The 24,589-nt window shown below is 37.3% G+C and overlaps 1 protein-coding gene across 9 annotated transcripts in view; it reads right to left on the bottom strand.

The window, feature by feature from the left end:
- The window catches only part of DNM3 (dynamin 3), a 569,209-nt gene that overhangs the window by 458,778 nt on the left and 85,842 nt on the right, over window positions 1-24,589 (bottom strand). For all 9 annotated transcript variants that reach the window (XM_029227250.1, XM_029227252.1, XM_029227251.1 and 6 more), the window contains exon 2: window positions 19,972-20,045. In XM_029227250.1, coding sequence (XP_029083083.1) covers window positions 19,972-20,045 — 74 coding nt within the window. The remainder of the gene's footprint in view (window positions 1-19,971; window positions 20,046-24,589) is intronic.

Here is a 24,589-nt window from a genome sequence, read left to right on the forward strand (position 1 = left end):
GCATCATCAAGATTCTAGCAAAACTGGTGTTTTTAACTTGGTAGAAAATGCCTCACTCATTTGATACTCTGTATTCCTTTGGCAGCTTCCATAATTGGGAGACATTACAACAACAACAAAAGAGGACAGGTGAAATAAATAGTTTGAGGTAAACTCTTTATCTGGGAGGTATAATTGTAAGATTTTCTTCATGACCTCAGAGCCATAAACCAATGCCCAAAAATAACCCTGGCAATGTTTTCATAAGCAGTGAAAACCAATGTGATCTCAGTGTTGATCGTTAACAAGCAGGGCTAATGGTTAACTGAGTCTCACCTCCACTTCCAGCCATGATAGAGTATCAGGATTCAGATTTACTCTCCCACCTTAAACAATTAGAAAATATGATCAAATATATGAAAGAACAATGTTCAGACACTGGACAACAGGCAATCAAGACAGTAATTCCTGAGAGAAGGAAAATCAACAAGGTGAGTGCTTCAGTTGCTCCAGGGCATTGCCTGGAGACCACAGCACAGAGAGGAAGAACCCAAACAGACTTCAATGGTCTCACTAAGATAAAAAGACAGAACTCAGAGTTCAAGGAGGTCAAGGCAGCTAGAATTTTGTGCAGTGAAATACTGATGAGAAGGGGGCTAAACAGAGAGACTGTTCGAGACCCTTAGAGGAGTCCCCCAAGTACCGATCAGTGAACACATGTAAGGACAGTACCTAGGTTGGAGGAAAGAACCACTAGAAAGTGTAGAAGGAATGATATCCAGAGCTCACAAAATGCATGGAGTAGTTGGTGTTCCAATGAGCAAGAGTGGAAATGCCTACTAGTATCTGGGACTTCAAATAGAGTAATAATGAAGTCAAGTTTGCCCTTGACTAAAGGCTGCTCTGAAGCCATCCTAACAAATTTAAAAAGTAAGCCTCGGGCTTCCCTGGTGGCGCAGTGGTTGCGAGTCTGCCTGCCGATGCAGGGGACGCGGGTTCGTGCCCCGGTCTGGGAGGATCCCACGTGCCGCGGAGCGGCTGGGCCCGTGGGCCATGGCCGCTGGGCCTGCGCGTCCCGAGCCTGTGCTCTGCAACGGGAGGAGCCGCAGCGGTGGGAGGCCCGCGTACCGCAAAAAAAAAAAAAAAAAAGTAAGCCTCAAAAAGATCAAATGGATGCCTGTTAACTGCACATGAGAACCAAGTCCAAAATTACTAAAACAATATCCAGCACAACATGAAATTCACAATGTCCAATATCTAGTCAAGATTACCAAGCATGAACAAAGCAGGAAAATATGATGCATAACCAGGATAAAATTCAATCAAGAGGAACAGAAGCAGAAATTACAAAGAGGTATTCCATATGTTCAAGAGGAGTGAAGAAACCATGAAGCTGATGAGGAGAGAAATGGAAAATATTTTTAAGAGCTTCTAAAGATGAAAAACACAATAACTCAAATGAAAAATACACTGGAAAAGTTTAATAGCAGACTATTCCACTGTCAACTCCCATTGTTCCCAATCTTATCCCCTTGTTTCAGAGCAAAATGAAAATGAAAATGATTTTAGAAATGTACTTTTTAGTAGTCTTTAAACATGAAAAAAAAAAACCTCTTAGGCCACCAATCCAACTTCTACCAGTTCATTCTCTTTGCTTCTACTGTCTACTCCCTGTACTCCTCCATTGTTGAATAAATATATACCATGAATTTTAAATCTTTGAAATAGCCTCTCATAATTACTCACTAAGATCTTTAAGAAACTGACTTTAATAATAAAGTATGGGTTGAAAAAATTCATTTTCTGAAATCCTCCTTTATGAAACATTTGCATTTGTCCACTTACCAAATTTTAACACTTTTTCTAATGGTTAATTCTTCTGTTTCTGAACTGTTTTATCTTTCATCCATATATCTCTGCTGCATATTATCTATTTAATAAATTCTTACCTAAATAAAACCCTTTGAACCAAAAAATGCAAATAATTGGATTTTTTTTCCAATTTTGCATCATCCTTTTTGAAAAAGAAGACGCAATAGGGCTTCCCTGGTGGCGCAGTGGTTAAGAATCCGCCTGCCAAGGCAGGGGACACGGGCTCAAGCCCTGGTCCGGGGAGATCCCACATGCCACGTAGCAACTAAGCCCGTGCACCACAACTATTGGGCCTGTGCTCTAGAGCCTGCGAGCCACTACTGAGCCCACGTGCCACAACTACTGAAGCCTGCGCACCACAACTACTTTAGCCCGTGCGCCACAACTACTGAAGCCCACGCTCCACAACTACTGAAGCCCGCATACCACAACTACTGAAGCCCACACACCTAGAGCCCGAGCTCCACAGCAAGAGAAGCCACCGCAACAAGAAGCCCACTCACCACAACAAAGAGTAGCTCCCGCTCGCCACAACTAGAGAAAGCCCGTGCAGCAACGAAGACCCAACGCAACCAAAAAAAAAAAAAAAAAAAAACTAAAGTGAGAAAGACAATTCCATCCACTGTATTACTTATACAGAGATTAAACAATCGGTTTCTGGGGCGTCCCTGGTGGCGCAGTGGTTGAGAGTCCGCCTGCCGATGCAAGGGACACGGGTTAGTGCCCCGGTCCGGGAAGATCCCACATGCTGCGGAGCGGCTGGGCCCATGAGCCATGGCCGCTGAGCCTGCGCGTCCGGAGCCTGCGCTCCGCAACAGGAGAGGCCACAACAGTGAGAGGCCTGCGTACCGCAAAAAAAAAAAAAAAAAAAAATCAGTTTCTTTAAACAGTAATCAAGATGAGAATAATAGGAAAACAATTGAAGAAACATCCTGTGCAGGACACAAACTGGCGACTTCTCTGTGTGGCACACTGTGGCCATTAAAATCTGTTTAATGAACACATGAAATGAATGAATAACTGCAAAAACATGAAGATAAAAATTTACAAAACAAATACACTTTGGGGAAAACAATGAGAAGAAATTCCACCAGACTTGCAGAAGATTGTTAAAATTAAACTAACACCATTAATTGAAAAGTACTTAATGTGAATTTAGTTCATTTTGCAAAATAAACACCTTCAGTTAGTACAAAAGCATCTTATAAACCAGCAGAGTAGCTCAACTATGATCTGTTCCTATGGTGTTCAGACAACAGAACAACCAGTCTCTTCCAGTTGGAGACCATACCATTCAACAGTAGCAGGGTCAAGTGACTACTGAAGTCAATGTTACACAGAGAGGAGGATGCAGGCTGTGGCAGCAGGAAGGGTAAAACAAGCCCCACAGAGGAGAAGGCAGAGAAAATGCATTCTAAAACTACTTGACTCATCTAACAAATGCAAATACAGAGGATATCCTTGATCTAAGATTACTATCGTTAGAAGCCCAAAGGGAAAAAATGAGAGTGGGAAGGGGCAGATAAGTAATAATTATTAGTTGGCTATAGCCATGGTCATGATGTAAAACAAGTCTATTCGTTTTCTTTCTATTAAAAAAAATCATACCTCCTCCTCTCAGATTTAAACAGGTATTAACAACTCTACAGTTTACCTTTTGGGCCTCTTCAATATCAATTACTTCAAGAAAACCCATTTTTTAAAAAATGGGAGCAAGGAGAGGAATAAAAAGAGAGAAAAGCCCCAAAATTAGGAAACCTGATGTCTCTCTTCTATCTAAACACTTTAAGCAGACATAAGCTGAGAGTAAATATTAAATGGACCAAAAGAGTCTAAGGTTAGAGGACTATAATTTTTGGTTTGGAAACTCAAGGCATATAAAAGCCTCAATACTTTCTCTCTAAAATAGAATAGAGACCTAAAAAACAACAAATTATTGCCAACTCAAAAGTCATCTTAGCCTCACAATCAGGAGTAGTAATTCTATTGAAATGTATTATTTCTTCATTTTCTTTGAGGAGAAATATGTAATATCTTTTATTTACTTATTTTCTTCCTAAATGGAAATGTATGTGTTGTTAAAGGGCAGTCATCTAATCGTGAAGAAATAAAATTTGGGTCAGTTTTGCTTAGAGTAGCTCTTTGACTTTTCTCTAAATTTTGAGAGTTGAGTGAAAATTTCTCGACTTTGTATTGGAAGGTACATAACTGAGCTACTAGAAATTCTAAGTCTATTAATAAACATATAGCCAATATTTAAACTGAGAAAAAAAGGGTAATGAGAAAATTGGTAGAAAATAACAGTTTCAGAGTGTTGTCAGCAAAGAAAGAGAAACGAAAAAAGAAAAAAAAATTGAATATAACCAGTAATTCACAGTGGAATTCCAATAACCACACATAAGGACAAGTTTGATTTCTTGAGTTACACAAATATTGAAAGAACAACCAAACCAGATTTAAAGTAGGTCTGGTTGAAAGTCCTAAACAGTACTAACTACCTTATTTCCTCCTCACTGGCAAAAATAAAGTTTATAAGAACCCTGAAAGAGAACAATTTGGCCTATAGGTTAACCTATATAACCTAATAGGTTATAAATTTGGGAATATTTCAACACAGCCCTACTCTAATACATGTTTATAGCCTCTACATCTCTATCCATTTAACAAGAATGTTCTTCTACCTAGGACTTCTGGAAGCTCATTTATTATATTATGTCCAATATTCATGGAATAATAACCCAAAGCACCCTCCAGAAAGGTGAAACCCTTTGGTCCCTTCTATGCCAGTGATCCTCAAACTTCTTAGAAAACTTAACATCCCCCCTCTGTCCAACTCCCCCACCAAATATTTCTAATTTATTTTTGATAGTTACATTTTCCAGAATTAAGATTATGTGCTTGATAACTATGTGACATCCCATGGGGTCAGTGGGAATTCCTGGGCTTATCAGAAATCAAGTAGGAGGACCCCAGCTCCAAGGGATGAGTGGAGATTTCTCCTGGATGGTTCTTACATTTCTACATTTACACCTGGAAGGAAAGTCAGTTATGTTAACAACAAAACTTGGCGTTCTTAGAACCTCCACCTCTGATAGTCTTTGAAGATGCTGGGGTTCTTAAAATACCAGGGCCAGATGTGCTGGTGTTTGAGCTAGATGCCCAGGCAGCAGGAGGATACAATACAGCATTGAATGAATGCCTGTTATATTCAAAGCACAGAGCTTAGACCTACAGAAAGACTCCATGACCAAATATTTAGACAATTTATTAAAGAACAGTAGGTAATTCCTCAACAGAAAGATCCTATTAAAAGGAAGCAGGAAAGGTATTTGGAGAAACAAAAGATAACAACAGGAAAATAAGTAGATGAAATTGTTATAATTGTTTCTCAAAGTGTAACTCAAAGACCAACAGCTTTAGAAGCACTCTGCAGTAGTTCTTTAAAATGCAGAACCCTGGGCCTTACCCCACACCTACTGAATCAAAACCTCTGAGGGTGATACCCAAGAATCCTCACGGTATTTTGTGCACATTAAAATTTAAGAGTAACTATATTCAAGGGACTTTAAACTATGAGTCTGCACTTTTTGTGGTAACCTGTACTTTATATGGAAAGCAACAGAGAACCAGCACTGGAGCAGAACAAGGTCAAAGCTGTAGTTAAGAAAGAATGTTTTCAGAATCACATTTGTTTTCACCATGTGGTTAACTTGTTATGGTGAAAAAAAAATAAACATTTCATCCTCTGCAAAAACAGACTATCTTATGCTAAAATAATCAACCTTAATTAAATACAGATATTTAAATGCAAACAAAATGAGAGGTAGTTTTAAAATATTTTCAGTGTTGTTATTCAAAACAGTACTTGAACTTTTCCACTAAGTATGTGTCAGTCTAATTTATGAAACTAGAAAACAAGGTCTGGTCACTGTACATAAATCAGGATTTAAAGTCTAACTAATGTATGAACTTTTTAAAAATACCTCACCTGTGAAAAGTTGACATTTTTCTCTAGAATTAATTATTCCCTGGCTATTGTAGTAGGAAACAGTCTCCTCAAACACCCTTTGGCTCAGTTCCACCGGGACTCACAGTACTCTCCATGCTGACCTGAAGATGGACTCCATTGTGCAGCCCATCACTCAGAACACAGTGATTCTCCACCTTAAAGCCTTCCGGCTGCTTCTCAGACCTGCTGCCTGAACTTTACGTCTCCACCTCATCCTGTTAGTTATGTGGTGCCTTGGAAACAAATTTTCTGTTACTGAGCATCTTTATTAAAATGCTTATTTATAGCAACTCTAACCAAGGACCCAAAATACTGAATAGTAATAAGTTTTTAATAAATTACAAGTCTTGGGCAGTTTTTAAAACATGGACACATGTTATATTGTGCAGCAGATGCAATACAAAGGTGGTAAATCAAATTTTGATGAATTATTATACTTGACACACATAGAAGTACCAAGGAAATTTTCCACAAAAAAAAGAATACTTCAGTAATTTGAACAATTACCTTTAATGTATCCATTTTGTAATTTCTGATTTTTAATACCTTCTTTTCTTACATTATTGTCATTGAAATAAAGGAGAATGAGGGAATATAACAGCATTTAGAGAAATATTTTAACAGAAAAGTTCTCCAGGAGACAAAATCACTTGTCCTTAACCATGACCTACAGGATTTACTTGTATAAGTCCTTAACAGTAACTTTTAATGCAGAGAATGACTTGGATTCTGATGTCTTAAAAAAACACCTCTCCTTCAGAGGACATATCAAACTCCAAATGGATCATTTCTTAAAGTAGTGACACTTTCAGCATACTCAGTAGTTCATCAAAGTATTACACTCAGACACACTTGCTTTCTCAGTCTGACATGTCATTTAACCAGTAAACAGTAAGATCAGGTGTTGAAAAGAAGGAAACCAGTGGTATGCTGGTAAATGTTTAATAGCTGGCACCATAGGGAGGAAAAAGTCCTGATTTGTAGCATTTGACCATTTCTGTACTGTAAATATTCCCACCATGACCAAATTCAAGCTACCACCATGATGTCACTGATTACAGAGATGGGAAGACAGGTGCACAGCCTGATCGTGGGAGCTGGCGTAACCCAGTTTCAGCACGGCACTGGAGGAAACCCCCAGGCACTGAAAACTGTCTTCTTGTGTTATGAAGACCTTCTCCCTACTTCCTTGCTCTTGACACTGCAGTCCTCACCCAACACCTTACCAACACTTTGTCCAAGTCTTGTCCTTCCAAGCCATACCTATAGAAATACCTCTCTCTGAAACCAAACTACCACGATATCACTTAAAACTGTTAATAAAATAGAGGTGGTGATTTTGCTCACCTTTCTCACAACACTGAGTGATTTCTTGGAATGCCCTCTGTGATAATTACTAAATGTCCTAAAACGAATTATGTAGAATAAGGCATAGCGCCTATAATTAATTTTTGACTTGGTTTAGCAACTAATAAAACAGCAGGTGGAGACAAACAGTTAAATATTACTATATGGGCATTATGTTGGAAATTAGATGATAATTGTGAATTAACCAATTTCTATATTTATTATTCATATATTTATGCTCCTTTACATTAAAAAATACCCTATAAAAATATAAAGTGTGCCCTGAAAATATAAATCAAGCAGTTCAAGTTTCTTATTTTAAAAATGCAATATTAACAGTGTCAGGAAGATACTAATAACAATCCCCACTCCTACCAACAGTGTAGCCTTGGACAAATAGATTAACCTTGCTGGGGCTCTTTTTCTAAAATGGGAATCATGATATGTATCTCAGAAGTTTCTTGTAAAGGTTAAATAAAAGTATCTTCGGGGACTTTCCTAGTGGCACAGTGGTTAAGAATCCACCTGCCAATGCAAGTGACACGGGTTCGAGCCCTGGTCCAGGAAGATCCCACATGCCACGGAGCAACTAAGCCCGTGCACCACAACTACTGAGCCTGTGCTCTAGAGCCCGCGAGCCACAACTACTGAGCCTGCATGCCACAACTACTGAAGCCTGTGCACCTAGAGCCTGTGCTCCACAACAAGAGAAGCCACCACAATGAGAAACCCGCTCACCGCAACTAGAAAAAGCCCGCACACAGCAATAAAGACCCAATGCAGCCAAACATAAACAAAATAAACATAATAATAATAATAAATTTTTTAAAAAATTATCTTCAAAGTGCATAGTGCTGGTACATAATTAATGCTCAAAAGAATGGCAGCAAATTATTATTATAGTTTTCTCCATAGTCACTGTCCTGGGGTAGCAATCCTTTTATAAAAGTTTCTAGAGTTATGGCAGGAAAATCTCTGCATTAGAACTCTAAGCATCTACATGGTTTTGAATATTCCCCATGTGCATGACACCCAGGCCTCAGGACCCAGTGCAACCACAGCCTCAAGTCTAACCTTGCCCAGGCTCTTACTACCCATAGCTGCTGAACTCCTGAGGTGAAGGCATAACCCTTTGTAATAAGCCAGGCTAGAAGCCCTCCTTAATTGGAAACAGAAACCAAAATGCATTTTTAAGAGTATCCAAAGCTAATAGAAGAAAGTCAAAAGACAGAGAGAGTGTTGCTCAATTTATTTTATGCTGACTAGTATAGCTTTCACTTGATAAATCTATAACACCAACAAGACAGATGCCTATAGAAAGAAATGTAAATAACCTAAATAAATTAGTGAAATTTAACAGTACAGTAAAAGAATAAGGTACTGTAATCAAGTATACCTTGGGAATGCAAGGACGCTTAAATAAGAAATCTATAAAGGTAAGGGTGAACATATCTGAGTTTTTTAAAAGATAATCTCAATAACTGCCTAAATGCATTCAATAAAATTATATACCTATTTATTTATTAGATTTTAAAATCTTTTAAAAATTAGGAATAAAATAGTTCCTTACCAGGAAAAACAAATAGCATATGCATAATTTAACACAAGAGGCATTTTCATCAAAGGAGCACAACATGGTTCTGGAAGGCTTGATCAATGTAATAGGGCATTAAAGAGAAATGAAAGACATACTAACGGAAATAAAAAGATAATCATTATCAGCAAACACTTTGTCTCCTACTTCTCCTAGAGAAAATAAAGTCATCAAACAAGGAATCCACTACAAGTACAGACTTATCTGCAGTTTCCCCCATATTTTCCACTTTCCATTTGGTTACAACAAAAGAGGTATCCCTTCACCCTCTTCATGAGCAAAGAAATTATCCTACCACTTTTCAATCTCTGAATCACTCTATCATTTCTTTCTCTTACATTCAATGACACCTACTTTAAGGCTCTAATCCCCCTATCATGTTCTCTTTTGAGGTCCCTAGCCCACAAGACCCTACCCAATGAGCTTTTTCCCTGTTTCAGCAACATCGTCTCTCTTTACCCCATTTCCTACTCCCCTTCCTCACTCACTCCACCTCCAGACCTACTGGTCTCCCTGTTAAACTTCAAACAAATAAGCAGCTCCCACCTTAGAATCATCTAACGTCCCTATGCCTATACAAATATCATCACAGCTTGAATGTCCACTTTCTTCATCCCCTAACCTTCTGTGTGTTTGTTTTGCTGTTTTTTACACTTCCTGTTGGTTTCTCCACAAGAATGAAAGCTCCATGATGACAGGGATATTTGCCTGGTACACAGGAATCACTCAATAAACATTGGTTGAATGAATGCATCTATCAAAAGAAAGCAGTATTTATGGAACTTATCCCAGTTAGGATATGAAGGCACAAGTAAATTGCATGAACAGTGACATATATCCCCCCCTTGCTTCTTGTTGCCATTTTGTTAGCCGTCCATCAACCCAAGCCTATAGTAATACCCCAGACTTCCCTGTGAACAGTGTGCCTTTAGGGTAAAAAAAAAAAAAGGAGGGGGGCAATTCTTAGCTGGCATCAATTAGAGTACAGTACTGAAATGCAAAAGCCCCATTTCGAGGTTCCTGAAGGATTGTCGGGATAGTAAGTTTTCCCTGAGGGGAGAATTTCTAGTCCACTTCACATGAAGAGAGAGGAGAGGCATGAGGTATGATCCTCACTGATGAATGGGAAGTAGTGAAAGAACGGTCAGGAGCTTAGAAGGGACAAGATTGGGAGACTGTTGACAAAAGGGTATATGGAAGAAGCATGTGATGTTCCTTCTCAAAGGACCTCAATGTGTAAGAACATCTTTCCCATGTCAGTACTCAACAAAAAGCCCCCACTGCAACAGAGCTTATTAATATTCTGGTCAATAATTCTCTTCTCTAAGCCATCCCAATATTTGCATAAGTATTTGTTGAATAAATTAAGAAATGCAAACAAAATTACTATATAACTAAAATACCTAAGAGAATCAATTAAAAATATTTTAATCTGTCAAACATAGACTAAGATGGTTAATTTAAAAATTAAAATTAAAAATAGCAGCTTTTACATAGATCAGCAATTAGGAGTCAGAAAATATAATGGAAAAAAAAAAACATATTCAAACTACAAGTACAAAAATAAATATGAACACCCTAAATAGAAATGTATGGACTCTGTACAAAGACCATCAAGAATTTTACCAAAGTAAAAGAAACTGTGAGCAAAGGAAAGAACATAGCATGGTCTCTGTATTGGAAAAAAAAATAATAATAATACTTTAAAAATATTGACTATTCTCTAATGAACCTATTGAAGTTAAAATTCTAGTGGCAATGGTTTTGTCTTTACAAAATTATTCTAAACTTTGACACAAATAGAAAAGAACCCCTAAATAAAAATAAATTATGGGAATAGGAAACTATCAACAGTGCATCCATACATGTGTAGATTTGAGGATCTGGCATTTTAGTCCTTCACATAAGAGCCTTCCATGAGCTTTTTCCTGTTACCCTGTTTTGATTGTGGATTTACCTCGAGGAGAAACGTGCCGCTTTTTTCTTCTTATCTGAAGATGCTGAGAGAAGATAATTTATAAGATGGACTCATTCTCTTCCTGAACCACACACCTGTGACAATTACTGTAATGGACAGGACCTTATGTGTATATGTGTATGATAACTGGAGCTTTGCTCTCTCAATCTGTTGTGCACAAAGCAGTCAGGGGGAAAAGAACACAAAAAACAAAGTCCTGAGAGGACCTTCAAAATGGAGTAGGAGTAAGACATGGAGATCACCTACCTCCAGAAAAATACATAAAAAATATGTCAACGTGTGGAACAACTCCTAAAGAACACCTACTGAATGCTAGCAGAAGACCTCAGACCTCCCAAAAGCTGTGTGGCTGACAGGGTTTTGGTGCCCCAGCTGGGTGTCAGGCCTGAGCCTCTGAGGTGGAGGAGCTGAGTTAAGGATATTGGACCACCAGAGACCTCCCAGCCCCACGTAATATCAATTGGACAGAGCTCTCCCAGAGATCTCCATCTCAACGCAAAGACCCAGCTCCACTCAATGACCAGAAAGCTCCAGTGCTGGACACCCCATGCCAAACAACTAGAAAAACAGGAACACAGCCCCACCCTATTAGAGAGGTTGGCTAAAATCATAATAAGTTAACAGACACCCTAAAACACACCACTGGAGATGACCCGGCCCACAAGAAAGATAAGATCCACTAGAACACAGACACCAGTCCACTCCACCAGGAAGCCTACACAACCCACTGAACAAACCTTACCCACTGGCGGCAGACACCAAAAACAATGGGAACTACGAACATGCACCTGTACAAAGGAGACACCAAACAGAGTAAGTTAAGCAAAATGAGAAGAAAGAGTAATACACAAGTGGGTAAAAACCCACCAGAACAAACAAATGAAGAGGAAATAGGCAGTCTACCTGAAAAAGAATTCAAAGTAATGACACTAAAGATGATCCAAAATCTTGGAAATAGAACGGAGAAAATACAAGAACCATTTAACAAGGACCTAGAAGAACTAAAGAGCAAATAAACAATGATGAATAACACAATAAAAGAAATTAAAAATTCTCTAGAAGGAATCAACAGCAGAATAACTGAGGCAGAAGAATGGATAAGTGACCTGGAAGATAAAATAGTGGAAATAACTCCTGCAGAGCAGAATAAAGAAAAGAGAATGAAAAGAATTGAGGACAGTCTCAGAGACTTCTGGGACAACGTTAAATGCACCAACATTCGAATCATAAGAGTCCCAGAAGAAGAAGAGAAAAAGAAAGGGACTGAGAAAATATTTGAAGTGATTATAGTTGAAAACTTCCCTAATATGGGAAAGGAAATAGTTAATCAAGTCCAGGAGGCACAGAGAGTCCCATAGAGGATAAATCCAAGGAGATTTACATGCCAAGATACATATTAATCAAACTATCAAAAATTAAACACAAAGAAAAAATATTAAAAGCACCAAGGGAAAAGCAACAAATAACATACAAGGGAATCCCCATAAGTAAAACAGCTGATTTCTCAGCAGAAACTCTGCAAGCCAGAAGGGAGTTGCAAGACATATTTAAAGTGATGAAAGGGAAAAACCTACAACCAAGATTACTCTACCCAGCAAGGATCTCATTCAAATTCGACAGAGAAATTAAAACCTTTACAGATGAGCAAAAGCTAAACCAGCTTTGCAAAAAATGCTACAGGAACTTCTCTAGGCAGGAAACACAAGAGAAGGAAAAGACCTACAATAACAAACCCAAAACAATTAAGAAAATGGTAATAGGTACATACATATTGATAACTACCTTAAATGTAAATGGATTAAAGGCTCCAACCAAATGACATGGACTGGCTGAATGGATACAAAAACAAGACTCATATATATGCTGTCTACAAGAGACCCACTTCAGACCTAGGGACACATACAGACTGAAAGTGAGGAGATGGAAAAAGATGTGCCATGCAAATGGAAATCAAAAGAAAGCTGGAGTAGCAATTCTCATCTCAGACAAAATAGACTTTAAAATAAAGACTATTACAAGAGACAAAAAAGGACACTACATAATGATCAAGGGATGAATCCAAGAAGATATAACAACTGTGAATATTTATGCACCCAACACAGAAGAACCTCAATACATAAGGCAAATGCTAACAGCCATAAAAGGGGAAATCAACAGTAACACCCCACTTTCACCAATGGACAGATCATCCAAACAGAAAATTAATAAGGAAACACAAGCTTTAAATGACACATTAAACAAGATGGATTTAACTGATATTGATAGGACATGCCATCCAAAAACAACAGAATACACATTCTTCTCAAGTGCTCATGGAACATTCTCCAGGATAGACCATATCTTAGGTCACAAATCAAGCCATGGTAAATTTAAGAAAACTGAAATCATATCAAGTATCTTTTCCAACCACAATACTATGAGACTAGATATCAACTACAGGAAAAAATCTGTAAAAAATACAAACACATGGATGCTAAACAATATGCTACTAAGTAACCAAGAGATCAGTGAAGAAATCAAAGAGGAAATCAAAAAATACCTAGAAACAAATGACAATGAAAACAAGATGACCCAAAACCTATGGGATGCAGCAAAAGCAGTTCTAAGAGGTAGTTTATAGTAATAAAATCCTAACTCAAGAAACAAAAAAATCTCAAATAAACAACCTAACCTGACACCTAAAGAAATAAGAGAAAGAAGAACAAAAAAAACCCCAAAGTTAGCAGAATGAAAAAAATCATAAAGATCACATCAGAAATAAATGAAAAAGAAATGAAGGAAACAATGCAAATATAAATAAAACTAAGGGTTGGTTCTTTGAGAAGATAAACAAAATTGATAAACCATTAGTCAGACTCATCAAGAAAAAACGGGAGAAGAATCAAATTAACAGAATTTGAAATGAAAAAGTAACAACTGACACTGCAGAAATACAAAGGATCATGAGAGATTACTACAAGCAACTATAGGCCAATAAAATGGACAACCTGAAAGAAATGGACAAATTCTTAGAAAAGCACAAACTTCCGAGACTGAACGAGGAAGAAATAGAAAATACAAACAGACCAATCACAAGCACTGAAATTAAAACTGTGATTTAAAATCTTCCAACAAACAAAAGCCCAAGACCAGAGGGCTTTATAAGCGAATCCTATTAAACATTTAGAGAAGAGCGAACACTTATCCTTCTCAAACTCTTCCAAAATATAGCAGAGGGAGGATCACTCCTGAGCTCATTCTACGAGGCCACCATCACCCTGATACCACAACCAGACAAAGATGTTACAAAAAAAAGAAAACTACAGGCCAATATCACTGAGAAACAGAGATGCAAAAATCCTCAACAAAATACTAGGAAACAGAATCCAACATCACATTAAAAGGATCATACACCATGATCAAGTGGGGTTTATCCCGGGAATGCAAAGATTCTTCATTATATGCAAATCATCAATGTGATACACCATATTAACAAATTGAAGGATAAAAACCATATGATCATCTCAATAGATGCAGAAAAAGCTCTTGACAAAATTCAATGCCAATTTATGATAAAAATCCTCCAGAAACTAGGGATAGAGGAAACTTACCTCAACATAATAAAGGCCATATATGACAAACCCACAGCCAACATGGATCTCAATGGTGAAAAAGTGAAACCATGTTCACTAAGATCAGGAAGAAGACAAGGTTGCCCATCTCACCACTATTATTCAACATGGTTTTGGAACTTTTAGCCTCAGCAATCAGAGAAGAAAAAGAAATAAAAGGAATCCAAATCAGAAAGGAAGAAGTAAAACTGTCACTGTTTCCAGATGACATGATACTACACATAGAGCATCCTAAAGATGCTACCAGAAAACTACTAGAGCTAATCAGTGAATTTGGTAAAGTAGCAGGATACAAAATTAATGCACAGAAATCTCTTGCATTCCTATACACTAATGATGAAAAATCTGAAAGAGAAATTAAGGAAACACTCCCATTTACCACTGAAACAAAAAGAATATAATACCTAGGAATAAACCTACCTAAGGAGACAAAAGTCCTGTATGCAGAAAACTATAAGACACTGAAAAAAGAAATTAAAGATGATATAAACAGATGGAGAGATATACCATGTTCTTGGATTGGAAAAATCAACATTGTTAAAATGACTATACTACCCAAAGCAATCTACAGATTCAATGCAATCCCTATCAAACTACCAATGGCATTTTTCACAGAACTAGAACAAAAAACGTCACAATTTGTATGGAAACACAAAAGACCCCAAATAGCTAAAGCAATCTTGGCTCCCTGACTTCAGACTATACTACAAAGCTACAGTAATCAAGTTAGTATGGTACTAGCACAAAAACAAAAGTATAGATCAGTGGAACAGGGTAGAAAGCCCAGAGATAAACCCACTACACATGATCACCTTATCTTTGATAAAGGAGGCAAGAATATACAATGGAGAAAAGACAGCCTCTTCAGTAAGTGGTGCTGGGAAAACTGGACAGCTGCATGTAAAAGAATGAAATTAGAACACTCCCTAATACCATACACAAAAATAAACTCAAAATGGATTAAAGACCTAAATGTAAGACCAGACACTATCAAACTCTTAGAGGAAAACATAGGCAGAACACTCTATGATGTACATCACAGCAAGATCCTTTTTGACCAACCTCCTAGAGAAATGGAAATAACAACAAAAATAAACAAATGGGAGCTTCCCTGGTGGCGCAGTGGTTGGGGGTCCACCTGCCGATGCAGGGGACGTGGGTTCGTGCCCCAGTCTGAGAGGATCCCACGTGCCGCGGAGCACCTGGGCCCGTGAGCCATGGCCACTGAGCCCGCGCATCCAGGGCCTGTGCCCCGCAGCGGGAGAGGCCACAACAGTGGGAGGCCCACATACCACAAAAATTAAATAAATAAAACAAAAAATAAACAAATGGGACCTAATGAAACTTCAAAGCTTTTGCACAGCAAAGGAAACCATAAACAAGACCAAAAGACAACCCTCAGAATGGGAGAATATTTGCAAACGAAGCAACTGACAAAGGATGAATCTCCAAAATATACAAGCAGCTCATGCAGCTCAGTTATCAAAAAATAACAACCTAATCCAAAAATGGGCAGAAAACCTAAATAGATATTTCTCCAAAGAAGATATACAGATTGCCAACAAACACATGAAAGGATGCTCAACATCATTAATCATTAGAGAAATGCAAATCAAAACTACAATGAGATATCATCTCACACCAGTCAGAATGGCTGTCATCAAAAAATCTAGAAACAATAAATCCTGGAGAGGGTGTGGAGAAAAGCGAACACTCTTGCACTGCTGGTGGGAATGTGAATTGGTACAGCCACTGTGGGGAACAGTATGGAGGTTCCTTAAAAAGCTACAAATAGAACTACCATATGACCCAGCAATCCCACTACTGGGCATATACCCTGAGAAAACCATAATTCAAAAAGAGTCATGTACCAAAATGTTCATTGCAGCTCTATTTACAATAGCCTGGACATTGAAACAACCTAAGTGTCCATCATCGGATGAATGGATAAAGAAGATGTGGCACATATATACAATGGAATATTACTCAGCCATAAAAAGAAATGAAATTGAGTTATTTGTAGTGAGGTGGATGGACCTAGAGTCTGTCATACAGAGTGAAGTAAGTCAGAGAGAGAAAAACAAATACCGTATACTAACAACTATATTTGGAATCTAAAAAAAGAAAAAAAAAAAAGGGTTCTGAAGAACCTAGGTGCAGGACAGGAATAAAGACGCAGACGTAGAGAATGTACTTGAGGACACAGGTAAAGGGAAGGGTAAGCTGGGACGACGTGAGAGAGTGGCATGGACATATATACACTACCAAATTTAAAATAGATAGTTAGTGGGAAGCAGCCACATAGCACAGGGAGATCACCTCTGTGCCTTGTGACCACCTAGAGGGGTGGGATAGGGCAGGTGGGAGGGAGACGCAAGAGGGAGGAGATATGGGGATATGTGTATACATACAGCTGATTCACTTTGTTATACAGCAGAAACTAACACAACATTGTAAAGCAATTTTACTCCAATAATTATTTTTTTAAAAAAAGCTCCCAAACTGGGAATACCTAAAAGGTAGAAGAAGCCTATATCAGTTTTACGCAAATAAAATTTTGTTATTCAAACTCTTCAAATTAAGAAAAATAATAAAAATTATAAATAAATAAATAGATAATGGGGGGAGGACTATAGCCCTGATAGATAGATATTAAAGCAAATTATAAACGTGTTATAAGTAAAACACTGTAGGGACTTCCCTGGCAGTCCAGTGGTTAAGACTTTGTGCTTCTACTGCAGGAGGTGCCAGTCAGGGAACTAAGACCCCATATGCCGCATGGCACAACGCTATAGTGTTGGCACATTAAAACAAAAAAGATATTCAGAAATAGATTGCACTAAGAGTGGAATATAAGATAAAGGAGACTGGGGAAAGAATTATTTCTTCATACATGAAAATAAATTTCTGAACTAAATGCTAAAAAATTTAAAAAGTATGGAAAGGAAAAAATTATGCTAAATATTTACTTTTTGTTAAATGTATATGTATAGATTTTATAACCAAAAAGAGTAAACCTTCTATACATTAAAAATGATATAACCAGGCTATAAATCACCAGAAGGGCAGAGACTTTGTCCTAGTCACTGCTATATCTCCAGAGCTTCAAATAGTATCTGGTACATTGTAGATTTGTAAGCAATTTACTTTTTTCAAATGACATCATTCAAGTCCATTCCTTTGGATCAAACTTCGATTTTTTTACATTAAGAAATGGTTTAAAATGTCTACAATTTCTACCCAAAAAGTGAGCTGAATTGTGGTAAGGATTGCATTGACTCTATCAATCAATTTGGGAAGTATTGCCATCTTACATTAAGTCTTCCAATCAGTGAATATGGGATGTTTTTCAAATTATCTAAATAATAGTTTGTAGTTTTCATAGTATAAGTTTTGCTCTTCTTGTTAAATTTATTCCTAAGTAGTGTATTCTTTATGATGCTATTGTAAATAGAATTGTTTTCTTACTGCAAGTTTTTGATTGCGCATTGCAAGTGTATAAAATTACAATTGAGTTTTGTATCTTTATCTGGTATCCTGTAACCTTGTGGAGCTCATTTATTAGTTCTAATAGCTGTTTAGTGACTTCCTTAGGAACTTTTATGTACTTGATCATATCATCTGCAAATAGAGATAATTTTACTCTATCCTCTCCAATATGGATGTCTTTTATTTTTTTTCTCTTGCCCAACTGTGCTGGCTAGAAACTCTAGTACAACACTGAATAGAAGTGACAACAGTGGACCTTGTCTTATTCCCAATATTAGAGGAAAAGCATTCTGTCTTTCACCATTAAGTATGATGTTAGCTGTGAGTTTTTCATACATGTCCTTTACTAAGTTGAGGAAGTGCCTTCTATTCCTAGTTTGCTGAGTGTTTCATGATGGAGTATGGGATTTTCTTAAATGCTCATTCTAAGTCTATTGAGACAATCCTGTGATTTTTGTTTTCATTCTGTTGATATGATACGTTACTTGATTTTCAGATATTAAATCAATCTTGCATTCCTAGAATAAAACAAACTGATTCTCAAATTCACATAGAATTTTAAAGGACTCAGGAGAGCCAAAACAACCTTGAAAAGAAGAACAAAGTAGAAAAACTCATACTTCTGAATTTCAAAGCTAAGTACAAAGCAAGGGTAATTAAGAGAGTATGGTACAGGCACAAATACAGAGATATAGAACAACTTAATAGACTTGGGAGTCCAGAAATAAACCCATATATCTATGGCCAATTTATTTTCAATTAAGGTGCCAAAAAACATACAGTGGAGAAAGAATAGTCTTTTCTAAAAATGGTGCTGGGACAATTGGATATACACATGCAAAAAATGAAGTTGAGCTCTTACTTTGTACCACTTACAAAAATTAACTCAAAATGGATCAAAGGTCTAAATGTAAAATCAAAACTGTAAAATTATTATAAGAAAACATAAGGGTAAACCTCCATGACCTTGTTTTTGCAAATTATGAGGCATGAACTTTACAAGTGCTTCAATCTTAAGCATTCAAAGAAATTGTTAGGAAAAGTAGTAAAATCCTCAAAAAGCAATAGGCAAAGATAAAAAAAAACAGCCAATTCACAAAAGAAGAAATACAAATACCAAATAAACACACACAAAAAATTCCAAATCACCAGTTACTGAGAAACAAAAATGAAAACAAAGCTCATTTGCCTATCAAATTACCATGGTGTTAAGGAGAGGGCCAAAAACAGCACATTAGATATAGATCCAGATATGGATATAAACATAGATATAGATACACATACACTATACATATTGATAAATGGAATATTGCCTGCCATATCAGTAAACAAAGGATGTCACAGTTATCAGTGATTGCAGCCACGAGGGTGAGCTGGTGAGCCCTGAGGAAACTCAGGATGTGAAAACACAAGATACTGACCCCAGATAGCCGAGGTACATATCAAAGAAATGATTTCATTGAGCCTAGACTCTTGCATCTTCCCAGTCTCAGGAAATTGATAAATTCCTTGAGATATCTAGTTTTCTTTTATTAACAGTAATCTTCTGTTCCTACTACCTGCCCTTTGTTGCAAAACTCCTATATATCCTAGCTCCCCCGTTGCCTCCTCAGAGCAGGTCTCTCAGGGTTACTTGAGATGCTGCCTCCCGGGCTTTAAACCCTAAAAATTCCCACCGAATAAAACACAACTCTCAACTTTTAGGTTGCACTTTTTTTTTTTTCAGTCGACAATATGCATACAGCTGTTAGATGGATGTTAAATTACTTTTAAAAAATTCCCAGACACACACACACACACACACACACACACACACACACACACAGGAAGTATACCAAAGGGGTATTAGTGGTTATGCCACACTGTAAAATTATAAATATATTACAATGAGAAATGAGACTTTCCATTTAATGTAATAAAGGGAATTTAAAAAGCAATGAAGAAGAGGGCATTTTGGAGAGAAATATAGGCAGCTACCCATGGCAGAGTGATCACAAAAACGTTTCTGTTGCTACAACCCAACAGCCAGGAATGGAGACAACAGGTACCATAGAATACACTCATCCATGTGGCAAACATCCTCATTCATTACCTGCTTTGGAAGTAACAAGCTGCAGCACAAGAGGCCTTCTCGTTACAATGCCTGACCCTCGAGGGAGAAAGTCCCTAAAAAAAAAAAAGAAGGAATAGATTAAGGCATATTAAGGAATTCTGATCACCTATAAATTTACAAATCAAGTTCCACAGAAATTCTAATTCTCAACCTTTCAATGCATCACATATCTAAAGAATGCTAGACCCACCTTATAAAAGAGACGTTTGCAAAATAAAAAAGGGGGTGGGGGTGGGGAAGGGCCCTTATACTGAATATTAACCCATGTGCATTATCGTAATGACCTCACTGGAATATGTAATTCATTCATTTAGCTGGAATTAATAAAAGTTTGCATTAAACTACTGTGTATTGTCAATTCATTTTTATTTTCAGAGAACAAGGATTTACAAAAATATATGCTGTGGAAGTTAATCCTTAAACTCTTTGGTAATTAAAAAATTCATCACTCCCTCCAGCTTCAAGATCAATATTAACACCATGAAATACTGACCATTATAAGAGGTAATAAAGGCACATTAGATTGTATCTTCTAAATACCTAAATTTTTTCTCCAATAAAAGGTCATACACAAAATGTGGGATTAAGCGGAGATAAACATTGCATATGTAGAAATTAAGAGCAGAAAAAATACTGCAATTTGATTTTTGTTTTTTCTCATTCCCGATAGGAGCTTATAAAAAAGGAGATTTTTCAAATAAATATTGTGTTTAAAATGGCATGTTAATATACACTAAACCAATAAAACTGCAAAGAAAGTATTTTATAATTACATCTATAATGCCACATAAATCAGTACTGATTCTGCAATGTCAAAGAGCATTCATAAACATACCTATAACACTGTTTTTAAAGACATTTAGAATGACTCACAACTTTTAGAAGCATCATCATTTTAAAAATCACAGAATTCCATTCAAAATAAATTTCTGACTCAATGGCAATGTTTCCCAAAAAGTGGTTCCAGGACCACCAGAAAGTGTTATAACCACAGACACCCAGGATCCATTCTGAACCTACAGATTCAAAATGCCTGGGGAAAGATGTGGCATCTATACTCTTAACAAACTCCAGGGGATTCTGATGTTCACCATGGTTTTTTTATTGAGTCCAAGCTCGCTCTGCATGCCGCACAACACGCTAGTGAATAGGAGATGAGGTGTTGAGGCAAGGAATAGCAACTTTATTCACAAATCCTGCAGACAAAGAAGATGGCGGACTAGTGTCTCTGAAAAACTATCTTATCTGGGTCTGGATGCCAGTTTCTTTTACAGAATCAGAGAGGGGGAGGTGATGAGGAAGTAAAATGGCCATAAGTTTTGCAAATATCGCCTGGAATGGCCAGCCTCCAGGAGGGGATGTGTTAATTTCTTCTTTCTTGCAGCCATCCACAGGTGGACAGGGTCAGGATGTACAATGGCACTTTGGTTTAACATTCAGGCAGAGGGGCAAGGTTACCTGAGGGAGGCCATTATGTATGATTATAATAACAAAAACAACGAAAAGCAGGCTTCTCTGGTGGCGCAGTGGTTGAGAGTCCGCCTGACAATGCAGGGGACACGGGTTCATGCCCCGGTCCGGGAAGATCCCACATGCTGTGGAGTGTCTAGGCCCATGAGCCACGGCCGCTGAGCCTGCGCGTCTGGAGCCTGTGCTTCGCAACAGGAGAGGCCACAACAGTGAGAGGCCCGCTTACCACAAAAAAAAAAAAAAAAACAACGAAAAGCAAAGGTCAAAGTCAAAGAAACAGATCAAACATGGAGTCCAATTTAGCTCTTCCCTGTTACAGTTTGAGAACCACTGGTCTCAAGTTAGGAAATGTTACTTAACGATTTAGTGGGTAATAATGGCATGGGATATACTATGAGTTTTGTAGGAAAATTGACAGAACACACCTTCAACACAGATGGGATTTCAGTAAACAACAGCTTATACAATTGGTAATGGTCAGTGAGAATGCTGCAAAATCCAAGGCTTTAGCTCCACTAATACTTTGGAAATAGAGAGTTACAGAGATAAAATTAAGCAAAATTTCCCCTACTTACAACTAATTTATTTTGCAAGTGCTAGTGTAAATTCTGACAGCCTCTTAGCTAGTTAATGACTTTACTCCTTGACTCCAAGGGCTAAGTTTCATTTGGAATGTCACTATATGTAACTAAAATAGAGAATAGTGAAATTACAGACTTGTTTTTGCTCTTAAAAGAATGCCACCTGAATAAATAATATGATTTACTTATCAAAAATTCACTGAAAAACTAAGAAGTGCTAGGAAGATGCTGTGGGCATGGGCCTGCACTAATTAAGACACCAGGAGTATGAAATCTAATGGGAAGATAAAGACATACATACACAAAGAAAACCATTAAGAAGGGAGCAGATAAATTACACTACAGTTCAGAAATGAGAGAGACAAACACTCTCCTTTTAAAAACATCCAAATACATGTAATCAGATAATCTTAATATTCTTCAGGAACTGTATTAGAATATTTGTTAGTTTGGATGTTTTCAGTAATCACTTTAAAAAAAACAAGAGCATCTACTCTGTGCCTAGACCTAAAAAGGAAAAGTTAACTTGAGAATCAAAATGGATAAAGGGAAAATGAAACAAAACTCCAGAGCAAAGAGCTGGAGGCCATCTGTTTGAGTTATTAGGGCCACGAATGAGGTTTTAGGATGTATAGATGCCAAAGATAAATATACATGTCTTAAATGTCTAAATAATGGCATTTAACAAATCAATAAAATATTTTCTTTAAGAAAAAGATGTAGAAAATAAAGGAGAGAAGGAAGAAACGAGGTTTAGTTACTTAATACCTTCGTGCTGGGATCTGCTTCAACTCATGCTTGTGATCATATATTTATAATGTAGATTTAGTAACAATCATTTGAACATTATCAAAGCAAAAGAGAAGGTATCAAACATCTTAAATAACAAATAATTATCATGTGTTTGGCTAAAAAGTAAGCCAACAGACATAGCTAACACTTTTCTCTACATTTTTATTAAGCAAACAGAACTTTGCTTTAAGAGTAATAAACGTTTTCAAGTATCCCCTTCATGGCTCTCACCAGTCCTACCTCCAACACATACATTTTCACCAAAAGTCAAAAGATTTGGTAACCAAATCCTGCTATTTTGAAGTCTCTTCACAGGAGTATGAGTGCCACAAAGCACGAGAAAGAAATTTTTCTCTTCTGAAGACTGAGTGACTAATCTGGCACCCTGAAGATTCATGTCATTCTGATGACCCAGCAGCATGAAAACCATATGCCCAGCACACCCCTGCTGTGAGAGGTAAGGGGATGAGCCCTCAAATGAAACACAGAGGACTTCTCATTGAACCACAGTTCTGCCACTGAATGGGCAAAATTCTCTAAACCTCAGTTTCTTTTTCTACTAAATTGAGATAATCCTATGAATTAAAGGAAATGCAACACATGGGAAATTTTTAAAAACCAAAGCACCACAGAAAAAAGTAGTAATATTATTATTGCTACAATACAACCACAGGGTGTTTTCCCTGATATTTTAGCATCCTCTCACGTAAAAAAAAAAAAAAAAAGCCTTGACAATTTTTAACATTTCATGAATGAAATTTGGAGATGAGGAGGCTCAGATCCCACCTGAACTGTCACCTTGATATTGACCAGCTGCACTGGTTTGGAAAGCTCAGTTCCTTATTCCTGCCTCTATCAACAGGGAGCCAAGGCACTGATACAAACAATCATGAATAATTCATTAGCCATTGAGTACAACCATCCATTTGAATGTTATTATTTTCTGTGCAATAGGTGGTTCGTTCTTCTGTAGGTAGATCTTACAGAAAAATTATTTTGCTAAATTAATGCAGAAAAAAAGACTGTGCCTTTAGTATTACTGTGGATTTAAATTTGTGTGTCATTTTCCTAAAAAATGGACCTTCAAGGTAGAGCAAGAAGTAATCTGGAGACTAAGCAGTATTAAATTGACTCCCTTCTTTAGCCTGAATGCCTCATCTATGATTGGACTGTACAGATTTTAAGGCAGGAGTAGTGCTTCCCTCTCTATGCCACATAGCAGCTACGATTCAAATGTCTTTCTTCTCTCTCAACCCACCTCAATAAAGCATTAATCTACACAGTCTTAACAGCTAGTCTTCAGACAAAACGTCAATGCTCTTTCATGGTTTCCTGATTCCTGAACAAAAAGGAGAGAACAGTTCCCATGCTATGGTCTAAGAACCACCTTGATAACATTTCTTTTTGGCTCTTCCAGAAACTTAGTTATCAAGTAATATTATCATTGCTCAATTAGGAAATGATTGATCTTTGGAAGCCTAAAAAGAGAGCAATGGCTGTATCAACAAAGCTAAAAGGAATTTCCCCCCTTAGCAGAAAATAATCTATGGACATGCTTTTGTTCAATATAGATGTAATGATGACTAACCAGGTGATCTGTTCAGTAAATAAATGTCTAACATCTGCTCTTCACTGAAGCCAAGAGATATAACTCATACCCTCCAATAAGTTAATTCATGTAGCTGATCCATTCAAAGCCAAATCGTCTTAGTCTTGGGGAGGGGAGTGGGAAACAAAATGCAAATGACTACAGT

The sequence above is a fragment of the Monodon monoceros genome, unplaced genomic scaffold (assembly GCF_005190385.1).
Source record: "Monodon monoceros isolate NGI ecotype Baffin Bay Population unplaced genomic scaffold, NGI_Narwhal_1 Super_Scaffold_18, whole genome shotgun sequence".
NCBI lineage: Eukaryota > Metazoa > Chordata > Mammalia > Artiodactyla > Monodontidae > Monodon > Monodon monoceros.